We start from the raw sequence: 25,457 nt of genomic DNA on the forward strand, positions 1-25,457 counted from the left end.
CAAAAACTACATGTGATAGAGAAACAATAAACACAGATCTGAATTCAGCGCAAAAACCTATAAGAATGGCCTAAAATAATATTTGATGAAAAATACTTGTTGGCTCTTGTTACACCAGCGGTTCTCAACCTGAGTTCCCCAGATGTTTTTGGCCTACAACTCCCAGAAATCTCAGCCAGTTTACCACCTGTTAGGATTTCTGGGAGTTGAAGGCCAAAAACATCTGGGGACCCCAGGTTGAGAACCACTGTGTTACACAAATACGACGTGAAATGTGTAGACTTTACAGTAGCCTCTGTAATGTACCATTCGTATTATTTTAAAAAATTGACATGATGGAAATATAAATAAATACATATTTAAAATTAGCATAAATTGATTTAAACTGTGCTACTCTCATTTCTGATGATGACAAAAAGTTTGATTTTATTGGCTTGTCAAATTATAATAGTAATAATAATAATATCATCCCAATAATAATAGTATCATCCTAATAACAACAATATCATCTCAACAACAAAAATAAAAATATTTTCTTAATAACAATAATAATATTCCAATAATAATACAGTAGAGTCTCACTTATCCAAGCCTCGCTTATCCAAGCCTCTGGATTATCCAAGGCATTTTTGTAGTCAATGTTTTCAATATATCATGATATTTTGGTACTAAATTCGTAAATACAGTAATTATAACATAACATTACTGCGTATTCTACTTTTTCTGTCAAATTTGTTGTAAAACATGATGTTTTGATGCTTAATTTGTAAAATCATAACCTAATTTGATGTTTAATAGGCTTTTCCTTAATCCCTTCTTATTATCCAAGATATTTGCTTATCCAAGTTTCTGCCAGCCCGTTTAGCTTGGATAAGTGAGACTCTACTGTAATAATAATAATAATAATAATAATAATAATAATAATAATAATAATAATAATAATAATAATATCATCTTCTGAAGATGCCAGCCACAGATGCAGGCAAAACATCCTGGAAAAAATGTGGCTAGCACACGGCATAGTAACAACACAACACCCCAATATCATCCCACTTTTTCTCTCTTAAAAAGATGCAAGGCAGCTCACCATGTTCAACAATAAAATGAAAACGTACAATTTAAAACCCAAAACATACAAAAAGAGAAACAAAGAAGTATTAAAAATAAAAACATAAAACCATAAAGTCATGACCAATATATATGTACTGTAATATTGAAATGCATAAATGACAATCAATTTAACTGCCTATGAAATCATAGTCATACAAGGTTTTAGTTTCCTGTGCCAGAGCGCTGAGGTCTCACCCCCAGGACTCCATGGCATTCAGTCCTGGCGGTTAAAGAGGTTCCAAGCTGCATTAACCCCACAGTGTAGATCAGGCATGGGCAAACTGTTTGCCCATGCCTGGTGTAGATGCACCCAAGGTCTATGTGTTGCTTCGCTTTTCAAATTTGACATGGATTTGTATAGCCAGCGCAGGGAGGATGTTAGGAATTAGATACTTTCCTTTGACATTAGATACAGCTTGGCAGTTCATGGGTCCTTAACAAAATTCAGATTAAGGAAACCCTCCAAACGTGCATTAAATGAGCTTTTAAGAATTCACTTCCTATCCACACTTTCTCGGAAATGAGGTCTGTTGAATATAGGAAGACTCAAGGAGAATTGGGCTCTTCTGACATAAACAAAGAGATCCAAAGGGACAAGACACACATAGACACTTCAGTTCCAAGCCCAAAGGTACAACACACATATATACACTTCACTACCAAACCATAGAGATGTGTTGAACAAACAAGACAGTGACATGGCAAGAGAGAGAGAGCAATTAAAATGTTTTAATTGGATTTTTAAAAAAGTGATTGTCCAGCCTGCTATGCCAGAATCTCTCCTGCACCATGATAATTAATCTGTGGGTGAACTCTTTATTGTGGAAATAATGACAGTGGTATTTTTGGTTACAAAGTGGGCAGGTAGGTATCTGTATGTTTGAACTATGGTTCATAGCACTGTGAGGGAAAACAGGCCTGTGTTTATACACCAGGTAATAATAATGCTCTTCCAAATCAGGACTATTGTGTTCATGACTCTAGGTTGCAGAATTATCAGCTGTGCAGTTATGTAATCAATACAATTATGTAATCAGAACATCAAAAGTTACCCAGAAGAATTACTGTAATCCTCTCTTGTTGTTGACAGGTGCGTTTTATAAAGAAGCAGGTGTACTGTATCGCTGGTGTGATGGGTCAATTCTTTGGAGTTACTTAACATGACTTCTCCCCCACCGCTTTGTCTCATAGTAAACAAATCCAGTGTTTGAAATGAATTGAAGAGGTTAACCCAAAAACACGACACTGCATTTTAGAAGTGAACTGGGTTCCTTTTGCACAGGCATATGACACACAACCCAAAGAACTGGTTCACTTAAAAAACAAAACAAAACAAGCAGCCCTTTTAAAGCCCCCATTAGTTGAAAGGATTAGTGAATATAAAGCTGTACTGCTTTATTAAATATCCAAAAGAAATAAAATGAATGTTATCGTAAACAATGGGATGTTTCATGTGATTGAATGTGCTCGTTCTAGTACACTATATGATGCTATTATCCATGGATTCTGTATCCATGGTTTCACTTACCACAGCTCCAAAAAATATCCCTTCCATCCCCTGAAGCATTTGTGGGCATCTTTAGGTCCTCTAATTGTTGAGACTCTTAACTCTCAGAGTGTTTAGGAGTTGTAGTCTGAGGATTAACGTTTTGAGACACTGCATTACAAAAATCAAGTCTTGATGATGATGATGATAATGCTATCCTGCCTCCATCTCCCTGAAGGGACACAGGGTGGCTTACATGGGGACGAGCCCAATCAACATAGCTAAAATATAAAATATAACATACAGTACTAAATACATACATAGTACATAGTAAGTACATAGACAATAACATAAAACAGAATAAAACAGGAACATTATAACAAAATATAAAACAACCATCAATCCAGCCAATAAACCTAAAATAACTGTCAGTCTTGAGGGTTCATTGGACAAAACTTACTTTTTGTGCCTCATATGAGAGTCGTCCTGGTTTAGTGGTTTGAATATTGGACTATTGGGCCATGGCTCCAAAGACCCGGGTTTGGTTCCCTGCTTCACCATGGAAACCCACTGGGTGATTCTGGCCAAAACTCACACACTTTCAACCCTAGAAAACCCTGTAAAAAACATAGTGTAGCTGTAACTTTGGAATCTGATTAGGCAGTAGAATGGCTTCTGTGTTTGTGTGTGTTTTAATTGAGCCTGTATGGATGTCAAAACAGTGTTAATTAATGTTTCAGATATAAGAATAATGATGATGTTCAATTTCCTTTTCAAAGGGAGTTGTCATGGTGAGCTTGATAGTCAACAAAGTAATAGCTATTATAAATTATTGTCAATGGAGAAGATTAATAATTGGCTACATATAGAGAAAATAATAAAACTTGACATTTATAATACAGCACTTTAAAATACTCAAATTATTCCATACACACATTTTAGTAACCCTTAAAATAGCCTTGTAAGCTAGGTTAGCGTAAGTGTACATCAAGATGGACAAAGTGTAATTCTGGAACTCTTTGCCAAATGCCCTTTAGAGAGGCAGAGTCTGATGCTATGAACCTTGGAAACTGTAGTCTAATCCCCCCCACACTGGGAGACTGACCACTTCTTGTTCCCACCTTAATCTAATGGAGAAATGTTACTCTTTTAATTGCATACCTTGAGAATGTGATCTTTTTTCTGTCTTTTAAATAATCATTTCTGTTAAACATTCACAGGCCAGTTATGGTGCTAAATTGGCAGGTTTTTATCTCTCCTCTATTTAATATGATGATAATTTACCAATGAAAAATAATACAAGACCTTGCCTGCATTTTGGAAAAAAAAATTCAGTGTACAAATCTAAAGTGTGAACCAGGCAATCGTAATGATTGGTGGCAGCGATTTCTGGGACCGCAGGAGCACTTTTTCCAGCTGCAGCATCAGAGGAGTTCCTGCCAGGCAATCATTGTGATTGCCAAGTGCCCATATCATGTGTCATATACATGAGCTGGAGGACAGCTAGCTCAGCTTACTTGCACAACCGATGTAATGACCTTGTTGTGGAAATGTTCCAACTATGTACATATCAGATGTAATGCTTCTAACAGTTTATGAGCTCAAAAGTGATCGAGGGCATTATTCTTGATTCTTTGGCAGTGTTTTAAGTTTCGCTCCCACCAAAAAGATCCCTAATTAGTAATGTTTAAAAGTTCCAAGTGAATTCCTATAACATACCATTAACTTGTAGGCATATGTTATTTCCAAAAACGAAGTAGCTACATATCAGTACAAAGTGGCAGAGGTTGGTAGCTAGATGAGTCATGACTCCATTGAAAATTGTATTCATTATGAGTTAGTCATTGTATGGGATTTTACTGTAAAGGGTTGCATATCAGTTTGGATGGTGTTCTCTGGGACATTAGGGATAGAATGTAATTTCATAAGTAAGTTTTCTTGTCTTTCACATACCTTGGTGCATATCCATATGACCCAAAAGTGAGAGTTTCAGTGCTTGAGATTTTTTTATCATGTCAGAAGCGAATTGAGAATATATTGCATGCTGCTTGTGGTGTGAGAGATTTGGCAGTCTACAGAGACGTTGCTCAGGAAATGCCTGGATGTGTTACCATCCTGTAAGAGGCTTCTCTCATGTCCCCACATAGGAAGCTGGGGCTGACAGACGGGCACTCACCCCGTCACGTGGATTTGAACAGCTAACCTTTAGATCTTTCAGTCAGCAGTTCAGGTGGCACAAGGGTTTAACCCATTGCGCCACCGCAGCTCTCAGTGCTTGAGATAACCAACCATTTAGGATGCCTGGATTATGTATTTGTGGTAGGAGTTTATTATTTATGCTTATACAATAGACAGCTTGTGTACAAAATACATACAATAAAAAGAGCACAAACATCAAAGAACTGCCTAAAATAGTTGGCATATATAGATCTTGGATATTAACAATATAATACAGTTAAATACACACACACATGCAAGTCAAAGTGTGTCTGTCTGTTGTTCTGTACAACAAAGGCTGTTGCTAGGTGATAATTCAGTGGTACCTTGTGATGTCACTTGATTGGCTGTGCTAGGTGAAGTGCCCCTCTGTGATATCACTGGGAAAGAAAAGTGACATGTATATGAGGGGAAGAAAGGAAGAAAGGAAAGAGCCACAAAATGAACCATGTTGCTTTGGAGACATTGTGAGGTTCTCTCAGAGCTGGAGAAGGGAGAAAGGGGAGAGGAAGGAAAGAAATAGAAAGAGAAGGGAAAGGAGAAGGGAGGGAGGGAGAAGGAGAAAGAAGGGATGAAAGTGTGGGAGTGTGTGTGTGTGGGGAGACAGTGGCCCCTCCTACACTTGGGCAATGCCAGGTAGATATGCTAGTTAAATATAAACAGCAATACTTAAATTTAGATTAAGTAAAAATAAATTAAACAAACATCCTCAACTGGAGTACCAGCAATAAATGTTGCCCAACGTTTTTTAATGTATATTTTTATTATAAAGAAAAAAATTTACTACATAAAAAGTGGGGGAACATTTTAGGTAAAGAAAAGTAGGGAAGAAAGATAAGAAAGAAAAGGAAAAAAATATCAGGAACCACACATAATACCTTTGCTGAACACAAACGTAACATTCACATCTCAAGAATTCTGCCATAATACATGTACTATAGAAAAGAAAGTCACATCAAATAGTTCCAAAAGATTCTTCATCATGACTTTTTTCAGAGGGAAGTTAAACAGAGTGATGAAAATTAAATTTTATAATAGTCAAACTTGAAACCCCCACGTTGAAATAATCTTTCCTTCTAAAAACCTTTTGAAGGGCTCCCAGTTTTTTCTAAACTCTGAAGGGTCTTTTAACTGGAGATATCCTGTTAGAATGTCAATTTTGCCCAAAGTTTTGTTGCTGCCTGGGTGAAAAGAAAAACGTCAGCTGTCACAGAGTTGGCATCATACAGAGGATATCGTGGGTAGAGAATAGATGATTTCTGAGATGTGTCCATGTGGATCTATTCATCTATGGGGATCTCTTGGAATAATTCATGTAGTTCCTTATGGTATTAATTCGCAAGATTTTAAAATATTGTTAAATAAAATGTGGTTATAGAGTAGGGAATCTTCTGTTCGGTCTTTAGATGATAGCATATCATTATCTGATATTGCTTTTGGAAAATCTGAAGTTGGATGCGGAGCTATAGGCTTTGTTTTGTGGGGGGGTGATTACTTGTCTTCATCTGGCTCCAGCTTACAAATAAATGCAGCATGAAAACTGTCTAAGTTATGTTGTTGTTTATTCCTTCAGTCGCTTCTGACTCTTCATGACCTCATGGACCAGTTCACACCAGAGCTCCCTGTCGGCCATCACCGCCCCCAGTTCCTTCAAGGTCAAGCCAGTCACTTTAAGGATATCATCCATCCATCTTGCCCTTGGTCAGCCCCTCTTCCTTTTTTCTTCCGTTTTCCACAGCATCATTATTTTCTCCAAGCTTTCCTGTCTTCTCATTATGAGGCCAAAATATTTCATCTTTGCCTCTAATATCCTTACCTCCAGTGAGCATCCGGGCATTATTTCCTGGAGTATAGACTGGTTGGATCTTCTTGTGGTCCAAGGCGCTCTCAGGATTTTTCTCCAACACCACAATTCAAAAGCATCTATCTTCCTTCACTCAGCCTTCCTTATGATCCAACTCTCCCATCCATAAGTTACTATGGAGAATACCATTGCTTTAACTATGTGGACCTTCATTGCCAGTGTGATGTCTCTACTCTTCATTATTTTATCGAGATTGGTCATTGCTCTCCTCCCAAGAAGGAAACATCTTCTGATTTCCTGGCTGCAGTCTGCATCTGCAGTAATTTTCGTGCTTAGAAATACGAAGTCTGTCACTGCCTCCATGTTTTCTCCCTCTATTTGCCAGTTGTCAACCTGTCTGGTTGCCATAATCTTGGTTTTCTTGATGTTTAACTGCAACCCAGCTTTTGCACTTTCTTCTTTCACCTTGGTTATGAGGCTCCTCAGCTCCTCCTTGCTTTCAGCCATCAAAGCCATCTAAGTTATAGATGCCCTCTAACTTAAAGAAAAAAGTCATTCAGTGGTGTATGGCTCAAGGAAATGAGAAGAATTCAGCAAAAAGTTGAGGGTGTCACAGTAAAACAAGATTTGCATACCTCTGTAATCTTCATTATTCCCTCCTACAATATGTATATCGACACACAGCAACAATGTTGTGAGACAGGTTACACTGTGACCACATCATGACTGGGCGGGGATTTGAACCTTGCCCACTCAGTTTGAGTTTTAACACTACAAGGGCTCTCAAACAGCTAAACTTACATCTCCTTGGAAGTAATGTGTAGCATGCATAGGACCTCCAAGATAAATTTGTCTGATATCCCCTCCAGTTTGGAAAAGTGACATTTTTGGAATACAACTGAAGATTCTCCCCAATTATTCTGTTGCAGGAGCTGGAGTTGGTAGTTTTCATGTCAGTGGAGTGGTAATTGTGTTCTCTGTTTTAGTTTGAATTTGAATGTAGCTATTCAGGTGCAGAACCATTCTCCTCCAATAGCTTCAGCACTGTGGATAGCTTATTTGAAGTGCAGGCTAAAATCTAAATTGGAAAGAGCAGCCCATTGAAATGGGAATCACCAATTGCCATTTAATAATAATAATAAAACTTTATTTATACCCCGCCACCATCTCCCCAACGGGGACTCGGGGCGGCTAACATGGGGCCACACCCAGAACAGTACAATATAATAAAATATGAAAACAGTATACCATAGCACAATTAAAAGCAATACAATAGATGATAATAAACATTACATCACAAAATCAGAAAACAGTAAAACAGGGCAGGCCGCATGGGCACAAGGATAAAACTCGGAGTGAGAGGAACAGAGGAGTACTCCACTGTGGACAGGGACACATGAAAGCGGGGCAATCTAGAGGGTAGATGTTGAGGGGGGAGCAATACAGAAATATATAACAGAAATTACTCACCGAAAGCACAGCGGAAGAGCCATGTTTTCAGGTCTTTCCTAAAAGCTAACAGAGTGGGAGCATGCCTGATCTCAGTAGGTAGTGAATTCCATAGTCGGGGGGCCACAGCGGAAAAGGCCCTCTCCCTTGTACTCACAAGACGGGCCTGGGATATAGATAGCAGTGACAAAAGGGCCTCCCCGGATGATCGCAAAGATCGGGCAGGTTTATGGTAGGAGATACGGTCACGGAGGTAGGTGGGTCCCAAACCGTTTAGGGCTTTATAAATGATGGTCTGCACCTTGAATTGGGCCCAGAAAATGAACGGCAGCCAGTGGAGCTCCTTAAACAAGGGAGTGGATCTCTCCCTGTAACTTGCCCCCGTTATTAATCTGGCAGCCAAGCATTGGACCAATTGTAATTTCCGGGTCGTCTTCAAGGGAAGCCCCACGTAGAGCGCATTACAGTAGTCCAGTCTAGAGGTAACTAAGGCATGGACCACCGTGATCAAGTCAGACTTCACGAGGTATGGTCGCAGTTGGCGCACAAGTTTGAGTTGTGCAAAGGCCCTCCCGGCCACCGCCGACACCTGTGCTTCAAGCATCAACGCTGAATCCAGGAGGACCCCCAAACTGCGGACCTGTGATTTCAGGGGGAGTGCAACCTCGTTCAGCACAGGTTGCCACACAATACCCCGATCCAACGCACGACTGACCAGGAGGGCCTCTGTCTTGTCGGGATTTATTCTCAGCTTGTTCCCCCTCATCCAGTCCGCCACAGCGGCCAGGCACTGGTTCAGCATCCGAGGGGCTTCCTTGGAATCAGATGGGAACGAGTAGTGGATTTGCATGTCATCTGCGTAGAGATGGCAACGCCCTCCAAAACTCTGGATGACCTCTCCCAGTGGTTTCATGTAGATGTTAAATAGCATGGGGATAAGATAGACCCCTGCGGAACCCCACAGGTCAATGGCCAGGGGTCCGAGCAGGTGTCCCCCAGCTTCACCATCTCCAGGAAGGACTGGAGCCACTGCAAAACCGTGCCACCGAGCCCCATCCCAGAGAGCCTCCCCAGAAGGATACCATGGTCGATGGTATCGAAAGCCTAAAAGAAGAAAATTTCCTGGGCTCTAGTTCTTTTTAAAACAACTTATTAGTTAAGTTTCTCTAAGTTAACCAATACCAGATACAGCATTTGCACTGTAGTTTTATTTTACTCCTCTTGCCAAATTGGCATTGTAGATCAAGATGATGCTAATGACTGCCTTGCTCCTGACACCTTGTTTTCCTACAACAATTTTTCTACTTGGATCAGTAACCAGTTTAGGCAGGGCACAGATTATCTTATTGCCAATTTGACTGGAGATGAAATTTGGTTACAGTGAAACAGGAGGATTTTGCATGACACTTCAAAATCTACAACTTAGATCTACTATTCTGTGAGATAATATCTATACCGGTGCTTCGGCTCAGCTTACATATCAGGCAGGTCATGTGTCATGTACACGAGACATTCATCCCCACCACAATGCCAGGCTTTCCATGTTCTGGAATTGTTAGCATTCCCTTGTGTTTGCTAATATTTGGGTACTCACAGCAACCTTGACATCTAAAAAGCAGCAACACTTTGACTTCACCCAAATCTGGGGGAGAAGAGCGGTATATAAATAAACAAACAAACAAATAATACATCTGTGCAAGATGTGCCAGCCTGTTTAAAATAAAAATCAAAGGAATAGCCCATTACATCACTATCAGTATATCTTGTGGCATAACCTGAAAAAAACACCTTATATTGTCAATGGATATCTTGATAGATCTGGGCACCACCATTTAAGAAGAATATTGGCAAGAGAAGGGCAACTAAAATGGTCAAATGTTTGGAAATCAAGCCCTAAGAGGAGTGGCTGAGGGATATGGGTATGTTTAGCTTGGAGAAAGGCTGAGAGGGAGCATGATAGCCATGTTTAAATATTTCAAAGGATGTCACATTGAGGAGGGGGCAAGCTTGTTTTCTGCTCTGCCAGAGACTAGGACATGGAACAATGGATTCAAATTGCAGGAAAGAAGATTCTACTGAAACATTATTAAGAATTTTCTAATTACAAGAGCTCTTTGACAGTGGAATATGCTGCCTCAGAGTGTGGTGGCGCCTCCTTCTCTGGAGGTTTTAAGCAGAGGCTGGATGGCCATTTGTCAGGGGTGCTTTGATTGTGTGTTTCTGCATAACAGGATGGCCCCTGTGGTCTCTTCCAACTCTATGATTCTAATATGAGGAGGTGTCCTGTTAGTGATATATCTGTGCATAAGTGTGCCTTACATGCTGACAGGCTACAGGGAACAATTTGCTAGCTATTTGCTCTGAGCCTAAAATGGACCTCTGGCAGTCTTCAAGCTCCAAGAAGGGATACTGTGACTGCTTAGTAATAGGGATGTATGATGCAACTCAGGCAATGAAGATTTGGCTGCCATGGGTTCTCAAGGAAGAAAAAAAAGGGTGCACTCTAAGTATACCATTCTTAACTCCTCTGAGCTAAGACCAATTGTTTCTTCAGTATCTGAACCATCTCCCCTTTGACTTCCCATAGGTAAGCAGAAGCAGGAGATTCTTGCAGTCTGATGGCTGCCATTGTGTTGGGTGGATATGGAACTGAATGGCCTTCAGAACTCTTTCTTTAAAAATTGATCTTTCCAGTACTGCTTAAGCTTGTTAAGGCTAAACATTTTAATACATTGTAAGTCCTACTGGAGCCCCGGTGGCGAAGTGTGTTAAAGCACTGAGCTGCTGAACTTGCAGACCGAAAGGTCCCAGGTTCAAATCCCGGGAGAGGAGTGAGCGCCCGCTGTTGCTCCAGCTTTTGCCAACCTAGCAGTTCGAAAACATGCCAATGTTAGTAGATCAATAGGTACCGCTCCGTCGGGAAGGTAACGGTGCTCCATGCAGTCATGCCGGCCACATGACCTTGGAGGTGTCTATGGACAATGGCGGCTCTTCGGCTTAGAAATGGAGATGAGCACAAACCCCCAGAGTCAGACCTGACGGGACTAACATCAGGGGAAAACCTTTACCTTTAACCTAAATCCTACTGATCTGGATATGGGACTTAGTTTTGTGTCAATATGCATAGGATTGCTCTCTATGAATTGCTCCTTTGTATGTTTGTTTTTAACTTTTTCATCTAATGTCATCATCCAAACAAATACTTTCTTGTCTAGTAAATTGTTGGCACATAACATGCTATTAGAGCTAGTTAAATCATTAGAGCTAGTTAAATATCGAAGAGTAGTAGCAAAATTATTCACAATGCAGACCAACATATATTTAGAAGTCTGAACAATAATACCTTTCAAACCTGAATTTCTTGTCACCTGATCATTGCATAGATTACTTTATTTACCAAACCATTTTCAAGTATTAGATGACAGATTTCTATATGAGTTGTTGTTGGATGGTAGCTGGTATTACACATCACTTACAAATTAACCATGCTGTCTTTCTTTTTTTACCTACAGGAAAACCTATTTTCCACCAAAGATTAGCTACTTCAAGAGGATTGAGGCCTTTTTTTCTGGTGCAACTTTGACATTGCTATTTGTTAATAAAATTGTGAGACTTGACTGATTATTGATTATTGTTGTCATTTTGGGCAGTTTTATTATTATTAGCTAAATAGTTAGAATTGAGAGGAATACATGGGGGACTTAGAGAAAGCAGATTTGGTTAAATGCACTATTTAAAATAGCAGTAGGATCGTGATTATCTGCTGGTAACATAGATATATCCCAGTGCACAATTATAATTATCTGATACCACCTTGTCATTTCTGTATTCTGAGGAATCTTGGGATTTGTAGATTGGTGTAGAAATACAGAATTTTTCAGTTTACCCTTTGCAGACTGGTGCTCTCTGAGTGTGAATTTCCAATACCACACAAAGCTACAAATCCCAGGATACCATAAGACGGAGGTGTTACTGTTATAGTGGATGCAAAACACCTGTACTATAATTACAAAGAGTGCATATACCCATAGTTGCAGAGGGATGTAAAGATAGCCTTCCTCGTGATTACTGTATAGATAGGGATTTCTGCTTTGAAATGATACTACCATTCTGAAATGTCTAGTCCTGGACAAGTAGCTCCCTCTTTTTTTCTCCCACCAACACAAAATCTCATGGAGGCCAACCTGAATAAAACATTGAATCAATATTTATTTTTAACCATGATGTGTGTATTAATATAGTGTCTTGATAGTTTGCTGACTATAAATAAATAAAAATAAAATAAAGATATTGCAGTAGGAGACAGCCAGTTGCATTCAATTGGTTTAACATGCTTCAAAAACAGACCAGTTTCAATTCCAAAAGTTGGTCTGAATAAATCTTTTGGCGGAAGATACACTGATTATGTATCCATAAAAGATACATAGTCAGTTTTTTAAAGTACTCGTACTCCACAATCCTTTTGTGTTATTTCTGTTGACTGTACTAATAAGACAGCATGAGTGAACATGAACCTGCTAAACATCCCATCACCTGCAGAGATCAAGGAATGGGCATGGCGCGTGGAGGATTTGATTTGTGGGCCAAGACTCATTGCATCACACATTGCCTCACATAGACTCATTTCATCATAAAAAAATTGGAGGAGAGTTCAGTTTTGATTCTCAATTGAGAATGTGTTACATTATAACAATAGGGCTGAAAGTCCAGGCCAAGGGGTTTGTGGTTGGGGGCAAATTGTGGCTCCCTAAATGTTGCTCAGCTTCAGTTTCTGTTGTTGTTGTGTGCCTTCAATTCATTTCTGACTTATGGCAAACTTATCATAGGGTTTTTGTCATGTTTTGTTTAGAGGGGCTTTTTCTTTGTCTTTCTCCGAGGCTGAGAGAATATGACTTGCCCAAGATCACCTAGTGGGGCTTCATAGTTGAATGGAGATACATACTCTGGCCTCCCAGTCCTACAAGCAAACCGCTACACTGACTCTCATTAAGTCATATCATATGCTGACTTTATCTGATCTGCTGGCTTGATGCAACATCTGGAAGGCCATGTTTGCCTACCCTGATCTAGGTACACACCTCTGGCAGGAAATTATTTCATATTCTAGACCCAATAGAAGACTCAAACAAGAGAAATAAGAAATGCAGAAGATGGAAATTTATGTAACTGGGATAGGTATGGGTGTGGAGATGCCCACAATCTCAAAGATCCTTCCTCTCTATATTTGTTAGATCATGACTTCAATCATACCTAAGAGGCACATTGGTCTCTGATGGATGAGGCTGAGTCACACTTAATGCAGCAATTTTCTCTACAATTACTTCTTGCAGCATGTTGGGAAATTGTAGAGTTATGACCAGGGCATTTACTTTTCAGATAAATGTGTATAACCTGACCAGCTTGCTTCATTTGATCAAAATATGTGAAATTCAAGAACAGGATGACAGTGTTATTTAGTTTCTTTTCTCCATAGCCTAAGTGAGTGTCTCCAGCAATGCTTGATCACGATCCATTCCAGAGACCTGGCATAGCGTCACCACTCAATGACTGTGACCTGGCTGCAGATGTATCCAAGAAATCAGCTGCATCACATTGTGTTATAAATAGCACAAATTCAGGGATATGCTTCCATATGAAATCAATTGTTAGGGAGAGATGACCTTTTGGATTCCGGCTATCCTCCTGCCTCACTCTTCTTCTTCGCCATATGCTGTGATTTCTGGTCTGTAATTTGGCACAGATTATGAGAATGCACAGAAGCATTGGGGCACCAGTTGGTTTTAGATAATGAGGTGGATAATTAAAAAGGATTAATGAAGTGGAGTACAAGTGAATGGATTGCAGCCAAAGAGGACAGCAGAAAGCTTCCTGGGCTCTGGGCTCATTCTGATTTTCCTTCATGCAGACATTTTTATTCTCTTGATCTCCCTAAACCAGAAATCTTAACTTGAAGGCACTTTGCCAAAGCAGAACCATATTGTGCTTTACCGTCCTTTAGTTTCTTGCTTCTTTGCATGCATTCACAATGGATTGAATGAGTCCATAACACTTTGTTTTCTACATATGAGTCTGCTTGGGGCCCCATTTGGCTTTGAACCAGATCAAAAATAGAGGAGCAAAGCAGAGGCTAAGAGGGACTGTGAGTCAGTTTTGCAGCGAAAAGAGCGAGGGGCCACCCAGAAGTGATCACCAGTGTCCCAATTTCCTGGTTATCAAAGCAAGGATTCTGCAATAACAACATTAAAAAATAATTCATTAACCCAGGCTGACTGATTTCAAAGATTTTAACCTTGCTCTTTAGTAAAAACAATTCCCAGAATAGCTTACAGTTCAAGCAGAGCTAAGACTGTCATGCATCTAATTGTGTTCAAGCACAAGATCCCTTCTTTTTTTCAGAGAATTGGGATTCAAGGAAGTTTACCTATTCGAACAAAGATAATATAAATAAAAACATTTTTTTAAATGTAATTTTAAAATGGATTTTATTACAGGCTCATTGGTTGTTGGCTCAAGATTGTTTTAATTCGATCACAACTGCTATGTTGTTATAATTGTTGTTTTTTATTCTGTTTTATGATACTGTGTATGCATTTTAATGTGATTATATGCTATGATGTTGACCGGGCCTGTCCTCATGTAAGTCGCTCTGATTCCCTTGGGGAGATGGAGGTGGATACAAAAATTAAGTTGTTATTATTAATTAAACTATAAAGACATTAAAAACTATTAAAATGCCCCTTTAAAAGTATAAAACAGGATAGCCCATGCTCTTAGGTTTATAATCTAAAAGACATGACACAAAATGAACCAAATGGAAAGGAAAAGAGAGGCAAGAGAGGAAGTTTCAGGCAGGAGCCAGGAGGGCTTAAAAGTTACATGGCTGGTGCCTCAGGGAGTTGCCCTATTGACCTCATTTCTTTCCAAACAGCCTGTCCGTGCATTATTTTGAGGAGACAATGGCATGGTAACATGCAAACATGATGCTTGATTAAACTAGGATTTCAGAACACCTGTTAACCTGCTGGAAACGCAATTTGGTTTGCTGGGATTTATGCAAGTGACTCTTCCTCTGCCAGGAGCATTGGGTGGGGATTGCGTTCTTTGCAAATGTTGATGGACTGTAATCTCCACTGATTCTAATCACAGGAGAACAAGCTCTGCACAGAGAGAGGGTGGGGAAGAATATGGCCCCCCAGTAAAAATCTTACCCCATCAAAATTTTCCTTCAGTCCTCTAATTTCTATTGTTGCAGATGGTGAGACACAGAAAACAGTTCTTACCTAGAACTCTTATATTTGCTGTATTCATCGTTCCTTGTTAACTTTGGCTGCCCCCCCCCCTTTTGAATCCTTGATTAGTTCAATTCCATCGTAGGTGGAGTTCAGAATGCTCTTTGATTGTAGGTGAACTATAAATCCCAGCAAATGCAACTCCCAAATGACAAAATTATTCCACCCACCAACCCCACCAGTATTCAAATTTGGGTGTATTGGTTATTTGTGCCAAATTTGGTCCAGTGAATGAAAATATATCCTGCATATCAGATATTTACATTATGATTCATAATAGTAGCAACATTACAGTTATGAAATAGCAAAAAATATATATTAATGGTTGGGGGTCACCACAACATGAGGAGCTGTATTAAGGGATCGTGACATTAGGAAGGTAGAGAGCGACTGACATATGTGTTGTTGAAGGCTTTCATGGCTGGAATCACAGGGTTGTTGTGTGTTTTCCGGGCTGTATGGCCATATTCCATAAGTATTCTCTCCTGATGTTTCACCCACATCTATGGCAGGCATCATCAGAGGTTGTGAGGTACCTTATAACCTCTGAGGATGCCTGCCATAGATGTGGGCGAAACGTTAGGAGATAATACTTCTGGAACATGGCCACACAGCATGGAAAACACACAACGACCCACTGACATATGGCTTTTTCCCTATAGGAAAACCATGTGTTGTCTACACCCTCTAGTGGTACGAAGCTTCATAGACAGGCAGAGCAAATGCTGCAGTATTTAATCCCGTATATCTCTAAAGACTTCAGCTATACATGGAGTAAGAGTTGCCAGATGTACACGTTGGATATAGAAAAGGCAGAGGAACGAGAGACCAAATTGCCAATATCTGCTTGATAATGGAGGAAGCTAGGGAGTTTCAGAAGAACATGGACAGTATTTTTGTTTTATTGACTATTCTAAAGCGTTTGACTTTGTGGATCATAATAAATTGTGGCAAGTTCTTGGTGGTATCGGGATACCAAATCACCTTGTCTGTCTCCTGAGAAATCTGTATAACGACCAAGTAGCAATAATAAGAACAGATCATGGAACAACAGACTGGTTCAAGATTGGGAAAGCAATACGGCATTGCTGTATCCTCACCCAACCTATTCAACTTGTTTACAAGACACATCATGCAATGTGCAGGGCTTGATGAATCCAAGGTTGAAATTTAAATTGCTGGAAAAAACATTAACAACCTTAGATATGCAGATGATACTACTCTGATGGATGAAAGCAAGGAGGAGCTGAGGAACCTTATCACCAAGGTGAAAGAAGACAGTGCAAAAGCTGGGTTGCAGTTAAACATCAAGAAAACCAAGACTTTGGCAACCAGACTGATTGATAACTGGAAAATAGAGGGGGAAAACATGGAGGCAGTGACAGATGTTGGATTTCTATGCGTGAAGATCACTGCAGATGCTGACTGCAGCCAGGAAATCAGAAGACCTTTACTTCTTGGGAGGAGAGCAATGGGCAACCTTGATAAAATACTGAAGAGACATCACACTGGCAACGAAGGTCCGCATAGTGAAAGCAATGGTATTCCCTGTAGTAACCTATAGATGCGAGAGCTGGACCATAAGGAAGGCTGAGCGAAAGAAGATAGACGCTTTTGAACTGTGGTGTTGGAGGAAAATTCTGGGAGCACCTTGGACTGAAGGAAGATCCAACCAATCCACACTCCAGGAAATAATGCCCGGCTGCTCACTGGTGCGAAGGGTATCAGAGGCAAAGATGAAGTACTTTGGCCACCTCATGAGAAGACAGGAAAGCTTGGAGAAGATAATGACGGTGGGGAAAATGGAAGGAAAAAGGAAAAGGGGCCGACCAAGGGCAAGATGGATGGACGGTATCCTTGAAGTGACTGGCTTGACCTTGAAGGAGCTGGGGGTGGCGACGGCTGACAGGAAGCTCTGGCGTGGGCTGGTCCATGAGGTCATGAAGAGTCGGAAGTGCCTGAACGAAAAAACAATATGCCTCTCAAAAAGACATCCAAATTGTATTTCTCTTTTTCTGAATCATGTTCTTCCAGGCATGGGCAAACTTGGGCCCTCCAGGGGTTTTGGACTTCAACTCCCACAATTCCTAACAGCCTATCGGCTGTTAGGAATTGTGGGAGTTGAAGTCCAAAACCCCTGGAGGGCCCAAGTTTGCCCATGCCTGGCTTTAGCCTTCTCTGCCAGGCAATACTGTTACCTTCACCAAACTACGAATCCCAGGATCCCATAGAATTGCGCCATGGTAGTTAAAGTAGCGCCAAACCGCCTTCATTCCACAGTGTAGAAAAGCCATAGCCTGCAGGGACCAAAGAATGCAGGCCCGAAACCCTCTCCCGCCTCCAGCCAGTAGGGGGCGGAGCCAAGCCTGATGACGCGTCGTCATGTTCCGTCGCCTTGCTTTCCAGCATCGCGAGCTCGGCCTTCGATTTGCCACTCCTGTTCCGCCTCCTTCCTCTGCCTTGGGTTCCTCTCTTCAATCGGCGGACTCGGCGCTCCACTCTCCGCCTTGAGCGAGGAAAAGAGAGAGGGAGCCAAGATGGCGGACAAGACGCCAGGCGGTTCGCAGAAGGCCAGTGCGAAGGTGAGGCCGCTTTTTAAAAAGGGGATTTGTTGGGGGAAACGGGACAGTGCGAGCAAAGAGGCCTTGGCGTTTCCAGTGGGGACTCACGCCGAGTCAGAACGAGAACGAGGAGGAGGAGAAGGCGGACGCGGAGGCTGGCTTTGCGGCCTGGTCTCCCTCCCCCCTCCCGCAGAGCCTTTTCGGTGGCCATAGGAGGCGGGCTGGTGGGGAGCATGAAATGGACCAAATAGGCTCAGGCTGAAGCAGTTTCCTTAGAATATCTATTAACCTCCCGCTCCCTTCTCGGGAAAGCACTTCTTGCTGTCCTCCTTGTGCTTCATGGTTCCAGAAATGCCAGGTGAATCCTGCCCCCCCCCCCAAAACTCTTGAATTCCCTTTTCAGCACTGTCTCAACGTGGACTTATAATAATAATAATAATAATAACAATAACAATAACTTTATTTATATCCCGCCACCATCTCCCAGAAGGACTGGGGGCGGCTCACAAAACACTCAATGTGTGACACAGAATACAAAATACAATAAGTGCAAAACAAAACATAGGCAATAAGCAGTTGGCACAATATTGTAAATTCACAGTACCCCCTAGTAGAAACAATAAAATACAGCAAAAGCAGCAGTATTCGACCTCAGAATTGTAAAGTGCTAAAAAGAGTCTAAAGGTCCTCATATTTATTATAAGAGAGTATAAACATGATGGAAGGTTTACCTCTATTTTAGAGAGAGAGAATAAAACGAATAGCAGCTTTCCAGACATTACTGTGTCACAACATTTGTCAGCTCCAGTTATCCTAATGATAAGGAATACAGGAATTATAGTCCAGCATCTGGAGGATCACATAAATGACATGGCGGGTCGCATTTGGCCTACAGGCCTTGAGTTTCACACATGTTTTCTATGCACTAGTTATTGCTTTAGAAATATTTTTCAGTCTATGTGCACTTTTAGGTTAATACCTTGCATAGATGTTTGTGTGTAGAAATATTTTCCCTGTCGATGAGATACTTTGCGCATCTCCATCTCAAGAGCTCAGATTTGTGAAGAATCTATCTAAATATTATAGTATACAATTGCATTTTAATAGATATGATAAAAGTTAAGATGACAAGGCGAACAAGCAAATTCAGGCACAGATTTTTCATGAGTGGTTGCATGGAACTGCTATATAGAGTTCTGAGAGAGATATCGTCATGTGCTAGTCCAAATGTTGTGGTTATGTTTGGATGAACAGAAATGCATGAAGTAGTCTCATGCTACTCTGTATGATGGTTTGTATTTGGGGAAAGAAAGTCTTAATGTACTTTGATTTGTTGATGAGCATGTGGAGAAATAATAACAAGTGTGTAAGTGTAATGGAAAATGAGAAGGTGCAAAAGTTTTCAAGCTGTGTCTTTAGCACTTGTCCACATCATGTAAACCACTGTTTATTTAGAGAAAGAACAGTGCCTCATGCCTTGTCTTCTAAATCTGTAACAGCTTGTATAACTTCCTTGTTTTCTTTTTCCATCTTAAATATGTTCAGGTTTGCTGGAATACTGAAATACAGCAATTTCATGGTTCTGTCTGATGGTGCTCCCTCTATACAAATCATCAAATTTATTGAGGAATTCTGTAAAATTGTTTTTAGAAGCGAAGGAAATCATACAGAAGCTTTTGTTTACTATCACAGAGTAATTTGCAGATAAAATACTGTTGGAACTCTGTTTTGATCCTTGCTTTAGATTCTAGATAAACTTCCATTAAGCTGCATTTTTACATGTTGAACATAATTGAAAAAATGTTTATTCTGACCATAACTAAGTCAGTTGATTATACAGACTAGAGAAGGAAGGGTGTATGGATGTGATTCTTAGTTGTGGCTTAATAAACCAAGAAAAGAAAATGAGATTAGTACATTCTGTCTTGATGTAAAGCTGAATTGGATTCCTACACATTTCCCTGAAATATTAGAGACTGTGTCCCATAGTGGTTTTTCATCAGAATAAAAGGTGATTATGCAGGTCAAAGGATGTGAGTCTTGCAACCCGCATTGAAACACTCTGTGTCATATCCATTCTTGTTGCACTTCGTTTGGAGGCTTAGATGAGACCGGATTTTGGTGAAATAGGGTTCTTCAACTTGGATGAATGCTTTTTGCTGGGGCAATGCAACCATAGACAGGATGAATAAAAATACTTCAGTAAGATACTCTCTCTCTTTGACATGCAGTACATAATTGAATGGAATTAATGTTATTAGCCAAGTTAAAGAGGGAAATTATGAATTTCAGTGGTGATCTTAATGCTGCCTTTTAGCTTCTTCTAAGGTAAAGGTTTTCCCTGGCATTAAGTCTAGTCGTGTCTGACTCAGGGGGGTTGGTGCTCATCTCCATTTCTAAACTGAATAGCTGACGTTGTCCGTAGACACCGCTAAGGTCATGTGGCCAGCATGGCTGCATGGATCGCTATTATCTTCCTTCCAGGGCAGTACCTATTGATCTACGCATATTTGCATGTTTTTGAACTATGTTGGCGGAAGCTGAGGCTAACAGTGGGAACTCACGCTGTTCCCTGGATTCAAACTTCCAACCTTTCAGTCAGTAAGTTCAGCAACTTAGTGGTTTAATCCGCTGTGCCACTGGAGGCTTCTAGAGAGAGTAAAATCCAGATTTTAACTTAAAAGACCTGGACAGTAATAAACAGTACAGCATTTCAGAATCTGTGGCCCCTTCTACATTGCGCTATACTCCAGGATCTGATCCCAGATTACCTGCTTTAAACTGGATTATATGATTCTTCACTGCCAGATAATCTGGGATCAGATCCTGGGATATAGGGGCAGTGTGGAAGGGACCTGTGTCTGCTTTGCATATTTAAATAGAAACTTACCGTTCCTATATGAAAGTTGCAAATGAGAATTTTAGGAAAAAGTAAAAAGGTATTTCAGTACTTGATTCATTGAATGATGTGTCATATCTATATGAAATGTACAAAAATCTCTTTGAGAATGATAGTGAGCTTTTGTTAATACCAGATGTCATTAAACTGATGGATTTGGCAACTCAAGGAGCCATCTGATGGTCATTGTGGAATATCACTTTTGCCAAATACATGATGACACACATAAGATAAGGATATTTCAAATTTTACGTGGGTAACTTTTGAGTTGCCTGAACATATTTAACAAGTCATGTAATCTGTAATGATTAGTCATGGTGCTGTTTTAAACTGATGGGAGCTAGAGTACAACAATGATCATTTGTTTGATTATAGTTCATATTAATGCAAATCATAAATTTGTGAGGAAGTGTAGTGATTTTTTAACTATTCTTGACATTGATCATTAGTACTTGTAAACTGGATGCTAAAGTCCCAGAGATAGTATATAATTAACAATTCAAGTATCACTTTATTTATTTATTTCATGTCAAAAGCATTGCATAATAAATACGTTTAAAAGCGATAAAATAAAGGAATCACAAACAGCTAAATAGTTTTAGACCAAAAGTGGGCAACAGCAATTGCATTGTCCGTAGCTTTAAACAACTCCTCCTCCGTTCATGAGGCAGGGCATTGTGGGCAAGCATATATATGAGGAGTTGTTTGTTCTGCTCCACAGTCACATAAGGTGGAGGATTCTTCCAGGTAGTGCCAGGTTGTCTTTTGATCTGCCCACTCCGCACTTGCTGCCATGTTCTGTATACTGCCAAGTGAATTCATTGATTGTCCAATTGCATCATGTTCTGTGATCCCTAAGTACTTATACATCATAAGGCAAAAGAAAATGTGCCTTTCATGAGTGATAGTACATTTATAGTCACAAACATCCAACTTCCAAACGACTCATAGTTAAGAATGGGGGTGAGGCAACAGGAAGTGAGAGAAATCTACCCCTACGAAGGGAAATCCACTCCAGAATGAGTTATCATGTGGAAAAGGTGTCTCTGCCAAAGCTTTATCACCAATACTTGTTTCCACAACAAGCCAAATGTTTCAAAATCCAATTATTATACGGACAAAGTGAGGTGAAATCTTTGGAACAGGGGCACAGACAGAAAAACAGACACCACAGCGGTGTTAACCCTTTCCCATGCTATCCAAATCTTTAGCTATCTATCTCTGAAGCTACGTACACATAAAAATGTACCTGTTCCGACTTATAAAAAAAAATGCAACTTAAAAACAAACCTACAGAACCTATCTTGTTTGTAACTTGGCAACTCTCTGTATATTGAAAATTACATCAAAACAAATGAGTATTTAGGGTTAACAGCAGCATTTGTCTCCAACATGTTTTTGTTTTATAATACAGATTTTTTCTAGTTAATTACTAACTATTTTTGGCTATTACAAAATTGTAGTCATTGAAAGATCTTTGAGTTTATTTGAGCTGTATGTTTTTTGTTTGCAAATTTGGTGATGGTGGCTAAAATTATTAAGTCAGCTAGCAAACTTCTGTTTCTAATTTATAGGAAAAGATGGATCCTTGATTTAAACTCTGCTGTCCTTGTTACCCAATGGGATTTTTTTTAGTAATTTAGGAGTCTTAATGGAATGATGACTTTGATTCTCCAAATACAGTAGAGTCTCACTTATCCAAGCCTCGCTTATCCAAGCCTCTGGATTATCCAAGCCATTTTTGTAGTCAATGTTTTCAATATATCATGATATTTTGGTGCTAAATTCGTAAATACAGTAATTACAACATAACATTATTGTGTATTGAACTACTTTTTCTGTCAAATTTGTTGTATAACATGATGTTTCGGTGCTTAATTTGTAAAATCATAACCTAATTTGATGTTTAATAGGCTTTTCCTTAATCCCTCCTTATTATCCAAGATATTCACTTATCCAAGCTTTTGCTGGCCCGTTTAGCTTGGATAAGTGAGACTCTACTGTACTCCTGGAATCTTAAACATTTGTGTTTTGTGTTAATAGGGGAAATAGTCCACATTAAATCTGTATCTTTGTGTATATAAAATGTTGACAATCTGTAAATATTTTCTGAATTCGAATTCTTGTATTTCCATTTATTTTTAGGCCAGGCCTCCAGACACTACCCGTTCCACTTCATCTCCAGAACCTCATGTAAGTTTCAGAATGAATGTATAAAAATCTTAAGTAAAAGAAACTCATTTCCTGTGACCATTTGACATTGATAATTGTTTACGAGTTGTATTGCACAGAGGAATTGAGTTGTAAATCTATAGATATACATTAATGTTACGTTGGTTCATCTTTTCCTATGTAGCATTTTGCCATATTTTACGCATGTTGGTTAACTTCAGTGTTCTGTGATACAGCCTGTTCCATAATTGAGAGTTTTTTTTCTTGATTAAATATTTCAGGGTTTTTGGTAACAGATTTTAAAGCTGCTGTTCATTGACATAAGTTTGCTTTGTTCATAAGCCTTAAAAGCACAAAACACATAATTTTCTTAGAAGCTATAAGAATATATACAGTATTATGCAAAGAGACAGTTGTGTAGCACATTCTTCTGTGTCATAGCAGTAGAACAAATGTGAACCCTGACTTCATTTATATACGTGTGTGTATTTATATGTGCTTTCATGTTTCCTCTTGACTTGTGACATTCTGTCTGTCCTGCCTACCTTTGTGTGGGTCAGGAGCCAAAATACAGCTTCCCATGAGACATAAATCCCATATGCCACTCTTAGGACACATCACATAATAATAATAATAATAATAATAATAATAATAATAATAATAATAATAATAATAATAATATACCCCGCCACCATCTCCCCGCGGGGCGGCTTACTAATAAATATTCTCCTTCTGTAACATTGCTGAAGGAGAAATCAGCTGGCAAATCAAAATCTAGCAAAGATTGTGACAGGAAGAAATGTACAATGCCCGTCAAATTTCTGAAAATAATCAAACTTTATACTCCTTTAAATAAACTGTTTTCGAGCTGTTCCAAGTCTGGTGGCATGAATCATTCTCATTTTCTTGCATTGCCAAGTATCAGACCAATTGGTGAAACTATTTTCATAGGATAAACTATGGAATCTATTCCTTTTCTGCCTCCAGTTTGTAATTAAAATTGCAGAATGTGATTAATTGAAACCAGCATTAATATGTGGCTGCTTTATTGGCACTGTAATCTGACATTGTTTCTTGTGATTTGTGACAAATAATGAACGTAAGGTGAATCTGTCACAGTGTTTTCTTGACAGGATTTGTTCAGAGGCAAGTTGTCTTTGCCTTCTGAGACTGAGCAAGTGTGATTTGACCAAGGTCACTCAGTGGGTTTCCAGGGCTGAGGGAAATGAATTCTGGCCTTCAGAGTCATAGTCAGGTGCTCAGATCGCTGCACTAACTCTACATACTTATTTTCAAAGAGAATAAAGATGGCTGAAAGTACATTTGCAGCTATTAGCAAATTTTAAATATAAAAGATAAAACAAATGACAGCTACACTGACAATAAAGTATCCTTTAAAGCATATTTGCATAATCTCAAATGCTTGACCAAAAGCAATTTTAATTTGCTTCAAAAATTGATTAAATGGATCTTACATGGGGAAGATGCTCTATAACAGATCTTATAATAAACAAAACATGTTCTTGTTTTTGCTTTATGGACACTTGTTTGGATCAGAGCTTTCTTAAAGATCTTAACTTTCTGAAGAATTCATATTGGATGAAACATTCTTGGTGACCTCTTCTGGTGAAATAATTTTCAACAGCATTCCAAATACTGTAGTTCTTACGATACAATGTCCAAGAGAGCTTATTGTTGTTTAAAGAAAGATGGGGTCTTTGTAATAGTTAATGTAAGCAGACCTGTACAGATTCTTTCACTTAAAAGATTGTATGATTGAAGGTTTCTGTGACTATTGTTTGGGTGCTTTCATATTACATTTTTACAAACTGTTGATTTTTTTTTGTCTTGTAGCCGCTTTTAGAAAACAAACTTAAAGCATTCAGTATTGGCAAGATGAGTGCTGCCAAGAGGACTTTAAGCAAAAAGGAGCAGGAGGAGTTGAAGAAAAAGGTAATGTTGTTGGAAACCCATTTAATCAGCTGGATATATTTTATTTATTGTTTGTACTAGACCTTTGACAGTAAAATGGTATTATAAATTCGTTCACAAAAAACTGAAGAGGATTTCTTATTGGTGTGGAGTGTCCATGCAAGAAGGATACAAAAAAGAAGGGTTCTTGATCTTCTGGTGACTCCACATTAACTTCACATTGCATCACATTGGAAGCATCACATTGACCCATGTATAAATTGACCCAAATTTTGGGTCAGTTGTTTTGGTGTAAAGTTTCTGAGTTGTGAGTACATTCAGTTATACGCATTTAAGGATAGTAACTTGGGTAAGTTTATTTTGATCTTTAGAATTCCTCAGTTTAACTTGGATCCTTTTTTCTTTATCATGAACCTAACAATTGTGTTTCCACCATTGCTTTCTCTTTATAACAGTGGTTCTCAACCTGTGGGTCTGCAGATGTTTTGGTCTTAAACTCCCAGAAATCCTAGTAACTGATAAACTGGCTGGTATTTCT

The 25,457-nt window shown here is 39.4% G+C and overlaps 2 protein-coding genes across 4 annotated transcripts in view; one reads left to right on the forward strand and one right to left on the reverse strand.

The window, feature by feature from the left end:
• Window positions 1–236: 236 nt before the first annotated feature.
• On the reverse strand, window positions 237–17,787 carry LOC134297859 (uncharacterized). Of its 2 annotated transcripts, XR_010004735.1 has the most exons (3): window positions 17,554–17,787; window positions 3,057–17,313; window positions 237–2,744 (listed from the first exon to the last, which is right to left on the reverse strand). XR_010004735.1 is itself a non-coding variant. In XM_062976642.1 (2 exons), exon 2 carries the CDS (start codon window positions 8,995–8,997, stop codon window positions 8,080–8,082), a length of 918 nt encoding a protein of 305 aa, XP_062832712.1. In that variant the 5' UTR covers window positions 8,998–17,313; window positions 17,554–17,787; the 3' UTR covers window positions 237–8,079. The 2 variants fall into 2 exon arrangements, 1 of the variants encoding a protein (XP_062832712.1); XM_062976642.1 differs by having other exon boundaries at window positions 237–17,313.
• u2surp (U2 snRNP associated SURP domain containing) overlaps window positions 17,787–25,457 on the forward strand; it is a 43,002-nt gene continuing 35,331 nt past the window's right edge. For both annotated transcript variants that reach the window (XM_008106201.3, XM_016992072.2), the window contains exons 1-3: window positions 17,787–17,937; window positions 22,961–23,008; window positions 24,842–24,940. In XM_008106201.3, coding sequence (XP_008104408.2) covers window positions 17,893–17,937; window positions 22,961–23,008; window positions 24,842–24,940 — 192 coding nt within the window. In that variant the 5' untranslated portion in view covers window positions 17,787–17,892. The remainder of the gene's footprint in view (window positions 17,938–22,960; window positions 23,009–24,841; window positions 24,941–25,457) is intronic.

The sequence above is a fragment of the Anolis carolinensis genome, chromosome 3 (assembly GCF_035594765.1).
Source record: "Anolis carolinensis isolate JA03-04 chromosome 3, rAnoCar3.1.pri, whole genome shotgun sequence".
NCBI classification, from domain to species: Eukaryota; Metazoa; Chordata; class Lepidosauria; order Squamata; family Dactyloidae; genus Anolis; species Anolis carolinensis.